Source organism: Leucoraja erinacea, chromosome 20 (assembly GCF_028641065.1).
Source record: "Leucoraja erinacea ecotype New England chromosome 20, Leri_hhj_1, whole genome shotgun sequence".
NCBI lineage: Eukaryota > Metazoa > Chordata > Chondrichthyes > Rajiformes > Rajidae > Leucoraja > Leucoraja erinaceus.
This window is the reverse complement of record NC_073396.1, coordinates 20,956,629-20,965,779: the sequence shown is the minus strand read 5'-3', so window position 1 is coordinate 20,965,779 and position 9,151 is coordinate 20,956,629. Positions and strand designations below refer to the sequence as shown.

At 44.8% G+C, this 9,151-nt stretch overlaps 1 protein-coding gene across 1 annotated transcript; it reads left to right on the top strand.

Annotated features, from left to right (window-relative positions):
• Positions 1-333: 333 nt before the first annotated feature.
• On the top strand, positions 334-6,189 carry aimp2 (aminoacyl tRNA synthetase complex interacting multifunctional protein 2). Its single transcript, XM_055651610.1, has 4 exons — positions 334-505; positions 1,394-1,600; positions 3,939-4,170; positions 5,731-6,189. Exons 1-4 carry the CDS (start codon positions 404-406, stop codon positions 6,093-6,095), a joined length of 906 nt encoding a protein of 301 aa, XP_055507585.1. The 5' UTR covers positions 334-403; the 3' UTR covers positions 6,096-6,189.
• Positions 6,190-9,151: the final 2,962 nt, after the last annotated feature.

Genomic DNA, 9,151 nt, shown 5'->3' with positions numbered 1-9,151 from the left:
GTGAACATTTGCCGCAGCCGCAGGCCACCCATTCCAGAAGCCCATCGTGGCGAACTGCCCACTGGGACATGTAGTCCACGTGAGAACATTGCCCGCGGCATTATTGACAGTACTAAGCTTACAAAGACCGTCGTTATTTTATCCATTAGTAATAAAACATATTTGATAGGAAAGCGCGAATTGAATGATTATGTTTGCAACAGTTTGATTTTTAATATTTCCTCCATTTTAAACACACCTGACGTTATATGATTGACACGTCTATTATCCAATAGGAATATGAGGATGGTGATGCTGGACCAATGGGAAGGAAGAGGGGCGGGTCTATGCGGGCTCGAAGGCTGATGGGAAGGTTTAATGGTGGGCGGGCTGGTGAGCGGGAGCCCGGTAGTTAGCGGCGCTGATGTATAAAGTAAAGTCTTATCACCTGGGCGAGGGCGCCGTGGAGCTGCCCACTTGTATGTACAAGGTGCCCAATGTTCACGAAGCCGGTGCGGACGCTCAGGTGCGTGTCTGAGGGAGGGTTGGCCAGGCTGCCACGTGCCTCTTGAGCTCAGGCCAAATTAGTGGCTCTTGCTTAAAAGCCTCCAAATAGTTAATAGAGATGCAGCACTGAGTGTTAATGTAGTGGATCTAATACAGTAATAATAGGGGATGTTGTCAAGCTGGAAAGAGTACAGAGAAGATTTACGAGGAATTTGCCAGGACTCGAGGGCCTGAGCTGTAGGGAGAGGTTGAGCAGACTAGGACTTTATTCCCTGGAGTGCAGGAGGATGTGGGGTGATCTTGTGGAGGTGTACATCAAGAGAAGACTACATCTTTTGCCCAGAGTAGGGGAATCGTGAGCCAGAGCGCATAGGTTGAGGGGGTAATTTTCTTACACAAAGGGGTGGTGTGTATGTGGAATGAGCTGCAGTTAACGCGGGGACGGGCGGGGATTTAATAGGAACCATTTACAAGAAATAGTAGACGATTGGCAACATACATATTATTTTAAGGGACAAAGCCAAATGGACCAATTGCAGGAGAAATTTAAAATATTAATCAATCTAAAGTAAATGCCTGAGGGGTGGAAACATTAGAGTTCAACAAAGAATGACAAAGAAATTAGTAAAGGGGGAAATCGAAAATGAAAGTTATAGGTAGATGCATTGCATCAGAAATGGACGTGGAGCCCACACAGGCAGATACAGGAGCACTTTTAGAAGAGCACAGCACAGGAACAGGTTCTTTAGCCCACAACATCTGTACTGAACATGTCAAGTTAAACTAATCTCCCCTGCCAGCACTTGATCTACATCCCTCCATTTCCTGATTATTAATGTGCCTATCACAAAGTATCTTAAATTTGCAGTCTCTTGTGTCTACAATGTATACACCATTTGTCTTTCAGAATGGAGATGAGTCTCTCGAGCTCCTGAATTTGGAATCAAGACAGACAGAAATCCTGAATCGCTTGTATGAATTGAAGGCTGTCGTCGATGGTCTCTCAAAGACTGTTCTCACTCCAGATGCTGACCTAGATATGGCAGAAATGAATCATGCTTGCTCTGAGCCGACAAGTGGGACTCCCGTCAGTTTAGATTCTGTACTAGGAAAGGTAGGCTAGAATCTCTGCATGACTCTTGATAAATGAATATGCATTAAGGGTGATAGAGGATACACACGCAGTCACAGTGAAAATGTGCAGACTCTACACAGACTGCACCTGAGGCCAGGATCACATTTGGGTCACTAATGCTGCATAATAATGCTACCAGCTGCACCACTGTGCTACTCCAAAGGTTCCGAGGTGTTTAAAGAGGCCTATGTGACTCGCCCACAGGTGAAGCAGTTAATGCTTGTTAGGATGCACACTCCTCCTGAAGGAGGGTTCCTGTCCCGATATACGTTGCCTATCCATGTCCTCCAGAGATGCTGCCTAACTGAGTTACTCCAGCACTTTGTATTGCAAGTTTACAAGTCTAATTCTAATAATACTGGCAGCGCAGTTCTTAAATTGGACTCTGCAATTTGCACTCGTTGCATTTTTACATGTTATAAAATTAGCCCTTGTATCAAAATTGTAATTCCTAAATTACTGTCTGATGTCATTTCTTCATGGAGTTGAAGGTTTAAAGATATGCTGAAGATGTTTCAACATTTGATTCTTCTCTGGAAGAATTTTCTAATTATCACCAATTACTGGTACAATGACGTTTTCATGGCTGAGCTCTCTGGATTTTTTTAATTGACTAACGATTTCTAAGTATATGGAGCAAAGATGAGACAAAGGTGTTGGGCTGCTGATTCGCCTTGGTTAGGTGCCAGAGGTAGGCTTGACAGGATAAATGCGTTATTTGTGTACTCTAGTCTCGTGAGTTTAATTGTCATTCTTACTTGCAACAGCTTAACTATCCCATAAGATTTCGCCAGCATTTTTGTCCCCGCTGAGTTTCACCAACATTTTTGTGCCTGCTGAGTTTCTCCAGCATTTTTGTATCAGCTGAGTTTCTCCGGCATTTTTGTGGCCTATCTCCTTCGCTCCATAGATGCTGCTGCACCCGCTGAGTTTCTCCAGCATTTTTGTGTACCATAAGATTTAGGTTTGTTGTCATGTGTACCAAGGTACAGTGAAACGCTTTGTTTTGTATTATCCAATTGGTTCAGATAATACTATCCATAAGTACAATCAAGTCATAATCTAGTACAATACATAGAGCAAAGGAGAAGAAGATACTAGATACTAGGAGTAGAATCTAGTTCTCTGCATTGTAGTGCATCAGTTCCATAGACAAAGCTCAACATCTGCAATGGGGTAGAGGTGAATTGGACAGTACCCTAGCTTATTAAAGGACCATTCAGAAGCCTGATAACAGAGGGAAAGAAACCATGTGTCTTGTGGTGCGCATTTTCAAGCTTCTACTTGATAGGAGGAGGAAGAATGACCGTGTTGGGACGTCTTTGATTATGTGGCTGTTTTTGTCCAATGTCAGCAAAGGGAGAAAGGCGCATTGGACAGTACCCTAGCTTATGGAAGGACTGTACAGAAGCCTCTCCCCGTTGGATTGCAACCTTGTCGTGGTCGGGGAGCTTGTGTGTCTCAGTGACCCCTAGAGCTATGCCAGTGGGAGATTCATCTTGTGTTGGGGTCTCCCATGCTGGATAGGTCGAAGGGTAGAGGCGAGACGAAGAGCGATCCACTGGTCCTCCAGGTTGGAGGTTGAGAACAAAGCTAACAACCCTGTCTCATAAAACAAATATGTTACGGAAACAGCAACTGAAGGAATCAACACTACTGGGCGTGAATGACTTCCAGGGCTATTGACAGATGCTAGGATGAATGTCAATGGTGAAAGCCGAAGAGGACCAGACAGCATCCCAAGAATAGCCCTGCATTGGACACAGAAGAGAAAAGATAAAGAGCGAGACCCAAAACCACCTGGCGTCGAACTGTAGAGGAGGAAATGAAAACAATGGACCTGACCTGGGGTAGTGTCCAGAAGCTAGCCCAGAACAGACAAGAGTGGAGGACCTTTGTTGCTGCCCTACATGCCAGGAAGTATAATAGGTAGTAAGTAAGTTAAGTACAGAAGCCTGATAATAAAGAGGAAGAATTTGGCACGTTCAACCTTCTGTGCCTTCTGCTGGACGTGAGCAGGGAGAAGGAATGACCAGGGTGGGAAAGGTCTTTGATTATGCCGAGGCAGTCATAAAGGCAATACGGACGGATAAATATAGTAATCAAAAAATAACTAATACTGGTGCAAAAGAAAATCCATAGTACAACTATGTCCATCGAGTCCATAGAAGATCATAGTTGCTGAGATTAATGCCTTGTAGTATTCAACAGCCTGATGGTTGCAAGGAAGAAGCTGTTCTTGAACCTGGTGGTCATGATGTGTTGTGAGTACTTCTATGTTACATTCATAACCGTTTTTAATTTAATCTTGCTTTAGACCTCTAGTGTGCTACGAGACATCGTCATCAATGCCAACCCGTCTGAGGTACCCCTGTCCCTGTTGGTGCTGCACAACCTGCTGTGTAAACAATACCGGGTGTTGTCTTCTGTGCACGTGCACTCCTCCATTCAAAACGTTCCCTCTGAACTCTGGAACTGTCTGGGAAATGAAAGCATTTGTCAATCCCGTCGGGAATATCAACTTGGTTTCACTCTCGTCTGGAAGGATGGTGAGGAAAAATTGATTTGTTGAAGTTCATAGTTTAACAGTAATTCAACATGTGTCTTAACCTTAAGCGTTAAAGTCTTAAAATATTATGTTCTTCCACTTTGTGTCTGGCCTCGCTTTTAAAGACCTGTGTTTATAGGTTAATCAGCATCTGTAAATTGCCTTTGGTGTGTAGGGAGTGGATGAGAAAGTGGGATAACATAGAACTAGTGTGAACGGGTGATTGATGGTTGGTGTGTTGATGGGCTGAAGGGCCTGTTTCTATACTACATCTCTCAACTAATATAAACACTGGCAGTGGAGGAGACACTGGTGTTATGTACTACATCATAAGCTATTATTTTATGCAATAACCTTTGCCGTAGCAGCTAAACAATTTTTTGCTGCTTTACAATCTCAGGAAACCAAATCTAGAGAATTTTGTAGAGGTAAAACCACTTTATCAATTATGTTTAGACGAGGTACAGCACTGAAACAGACTCTACCGAGTCCTCACTGATCCTTATAGACTAGTTCTATCCTATACACTAGTTACAATTTAACTGAAGCCAATTAACCTACAAACTGAAGATAAACACAAGATGCTGGATTAACTCAGCGGGACAGGTAACATCTCTGGAGAGAAGGAATGGGTGACGTTTCGGGTTGAGACCCTACTTCAGACCCGAAACATCACCCATTTCTTCTTTCCAGGTGCTATCTGTCTCGCTGAGTTACTCCAGCATTTTGTGTCTATCTTCGGTTTAAATCGGCATTTGTGGTTCCTTCCTACATATTTAACGTACAAACAATACGTTTTTGGAGTGTGGGGGGAATCCGGAAATAACCCATGGAGTCACCGGGAGAATGTACAAAAACTCTATACAGGCAGGATTGAAACCGGGTCTCTGCCGTTGGGTCGGGACCCTTCAGACTGATTGCTGTAGAGGGAAGAAAGCTGGAAGAGAGAAGGGGCAGAACAAACCCCCTCACCTGTATAAACTTTTCACTTCAAGGGTGGAATAGTGGTGCAGCTGGTAGAGCTGCTGCCTCAGTGCCAGATAACTGGATTTGATTCTGACCTGGTGCAGTCAGTGTGAACTTTGCAAGTTCTCACAGTAACCACGTGGGTTTTCTTCGGGTGCTCTGGTTTCACTTTGCATCCCAAAGACGTGTTTGTTTTGTAGTAAATTACCGCTGAAAAATTGCCCCTAGTGTATAGTGGATTAAAAGGTGGGATAATGTAGAACTAGTTTGATCGATGATCAGTGTGGACTTGCTAGGCCATGTGTATCTAAACTTGCCTGGCTTTGTCCTTCATCCACATCTCTTCTAGCTTTCTTCCCCCTACCAGACTTTCAGAATAGAAATGAGTTTGTCCAACCCCTTCTTATGCGATGCTCCAGTCAACATCCTTGCATTTAAATATTAATCAAGGGAAATGCTTCTGGAAAGTGGTGCTGAAGTGCAAGAATGGCAGGACGGGTCATGGATAACAAGGTTAACATTTGGTTCAGTGTTGATCTTGGTCTTTGCACCCAATTCCGATGAAGCTGTGACAGTTTTGTTTTTGTTTTTGCAGTGCTCAAACCTCAGATGAAATTCTGCATCCAAAACATGTGTTCCATCGAAGGTGAGGGAAACATCGCCCGCTTCCTCTTCGCCTTGCTGGGCCACCAGTATGACGCAGTGACTTCGACCCAGATCGACAGTTGGGTTGATGTGGCCATCTTCCAGCTGAAGAACGGAAGCAACAAGGGGAAGGCCGCAGTCCTGCGCTCCTTGAACTCTGCCCTCAGCAAGAGTCCCTGGGTGGTGGGAGCCGATCTGACTCTGGCTGATGTGGTGCTGTGCTGTGTCTTGCAGGAGGTGGAGTTGGGCATCCCAGCCAACATCCAGCGATGGATGCAAAGCTGCCAGAATCTGGCGCCGAAACTGCTGAAATAAATGTCAGTTTGCAAGCATCTGATAACCCTGTACCTGAATATTTACTTATGAGGAGGTAACTATTTAAAATACTTAATAAATATTTTTAAAGGCAGTTTTTGATTTGAAAATGTAAGAGACTTTTGGATAGGTGCATGGATATGCAGGGAATGGAAGGATATGAATTGAGTGCAGGCAGGTAGGATGAGATGGTCTTGGCATCATGTTCAGCAGACGGTGTGGGCCAAAGGGGCTTTTCCTGTACTGTACTGCATTCTTTATGAAACTCTTGCTTTATTCAGGCATGAGACAGGAAAAAACTGAAAAAGAGGAAGAGAGATGGATGGTGGTATTCCAAGGGGCAACGCCCCTGGCGGGGGTAAACAGGGACAGTGCCCCCTTTATGCAGATTTTTTTGTGATAATTGTACCTTGAAATGACAGTTTTCTTGTCTGTTTACCCTTAATTTCTCGCAGGGTCTTCCATATGCACAGGGAACCCCTCACTACTCACAGGGACCCCCCCCCTTACCTTTGCTCACATTCACAGGAAACCCCCCCCACCTATGCTCACTCACACGGAGCCCCTCACTGCTCACACTCACAAGGAACCCCACGCTGGTCACTCACAGGAAACCCCTCACCTTTGCTCACTCCCAGGGACCCCCTCACTGCTCACACACACAGGGACCCCCTCACTGCTCACAGGGACCCCCTCACTGCTCACACACACAGGGACCCCCTCACTGCTCACACACACAGGGACCCCCTCACTGCTCACACTCACAGGGTCGTCCACTCACCTTTACTTGCACTCAGTCTCCCCCCTCTGCTCACCAGGGCTCACACACACTCCCTCTACTTGCTTTAAAACGCTTATTGACACCGACAAGGCCCCGGCCTTTCCCAACCCAGTGCACTCTCCCGCTGCCGTCCCCCAGGGCCGCCGCTAACCAAAGATCCTATAAGACCTTTGCCGCTAACCAAAGATTATAGAGGAGCTAGTATCTTTGCCGCTAACTGCGTTCCTGGCCCCGGCGTCCCACCCCTAGATACCTCCCTCCTCCAATCACCGTTCTCTAGCCTCAATCTCCCGCCCCCCCCCACTTCCGCATCTGACCGACGTCTCCCTCCTCCAATCATCGCGCTGAATCATGTCCCACCCCCTCCACTGCCTGCTGACCGACGTCCCTCTCGTCCAATCGGCGCCCTCGATCATCAGTTCCGCCCCCATTCGCGGAAAGCCATTTATAAATTTATAGAGATTTAATTTTTTTTAACGAATTTCAAAATCCGCTGAGAAATCTGATGCCTGTTTATTTTAGTACAAGGTAGCAGGAAGCCATTTGGTCCCTCAAGTCTATTGTAGTCTCTGACAATCTCATCAGTTTCCTTATAATCTATAGGGTGATTTCACCAAAGGTCAAATGAGCGTAGATCCCCCCTCACGTGACCGAAAATTTTAACTGGAGGACATGCGTCAGATCGGTACATGTTAGTGAATGGGGAAACACGCACTTTCACACCCATTAAAAACATGGAAAACGGACGATTTTTGAGCTGAAATTTTCTGTGCTAGTCGGGGTGACCGTGAAGCACAGCGTCCTAAATTTTCAGGCAAAGAAAAAGATAGAAAGTAAGGTAATTACAAGAGGGAACTGAAGGTAGAAAGCAGCGGAAGTGAACAGCTGACATTTGCCGTGGAGATTTTAAGATCCAAAATATCGGGCATTTTCGCGTTTGCTCGCTGAATTTCATAAAAAGTAAGTTAATAATGCCTTACTTTTGATGAAATTCAGCGAGCAAATGCGATAATTCCCGATATTTTGGTTCTTTCTGCTGCTGCAGAACTAATTGGGAGCTCGTTGATTGACGCAAGCAAAATCATACAATGGGTGAGTGTCTGTAAAAATTGAATTTGAACTTGGACATAGATCATGGTAACGGGCCCTTCAGCCCACCAAGTTCATATCCACCATCTGTTCACACTAGGTCTGTGTTATCCCACTTTCTCAGGCACACCCAAAACACTTGAGGCAATTTTATAGGGCAAAAATGGGACTAGCTTAGATGAAGTATCATGGTTGGCATAGACGAGTTGGACCAAAGAGCCTGTTTCCGTTCCATGTGACGACAACACCAAAACCCGCCTGTCTTTGGGATGTGGGAAGAAACTGGAGCACCCGGAGGAAAACCATGCAGTCACAAGGAGATTGTGCAAACTCCAAACGGAAGGCATTTGAGGTCAGGATCAAAACTGGGTCCCTGGTACTGTGTGAGGCACAGCGCCACCAGCTGTGCCACCCTTGTGTAAATTGTTGTAAGTATAATAAATCATTTTGGGAGCTTGATATTGAGGAACCTTTTGCCTGAACCAAACCAACAATGCTACATATGGTTCTTTCTACAAATTAGATTGTCTTTGAGAAGCTCAGCATGTCTTCCTACTATTCTCTGCTGCAGGAAGGAAGAAAATGTAAAGAATAATTTGTAATGACGACTGAGTAATTATGATTGAGGGGTTTCTATTGGGTAAGATACAGGTGATAATTCCTACTATTTACAATACAGCCTTGGGGATTTTTCAGATGTAAATGGAAGGAACTGAACAAGGGGAGAAAGGATAGTGTTGAAGGTAGACACAAAATGCTGGAGTAACTGTGGGTGAGGCAGCATCTCTGGAGAGAAGGAATGGGCGACGTTTTGGATCGAGACCCTTCCTCAGGATAGAGTTGAGGTATGAAGAAATCAGTTTAGTGGGTCAAAAACATTCAAAGACGATGGGACTATCAAGATAGTCCTGTTTGTGGATCTTGAAATTAGTTTAGATTTAGTTTATTATTGTCACGTGTACTGACTTACTGTGAATAGCTTTTGCACACTGTACAGTCAAAAAAAGGATTACATAATAGAATCAAGCTAACCAAGGGTGCAATACGTAGTGCAAGATAAAGTCTAATTAAATATAGCTCGATGGTCTCCAATGAGGTGGATGAGCGGTCAGGACTGCACTCTAGCAGGTAACAGCTGGGAAGAAATTGTCCTTGATTACATTCATTAAGACTGGACTTAAATTTT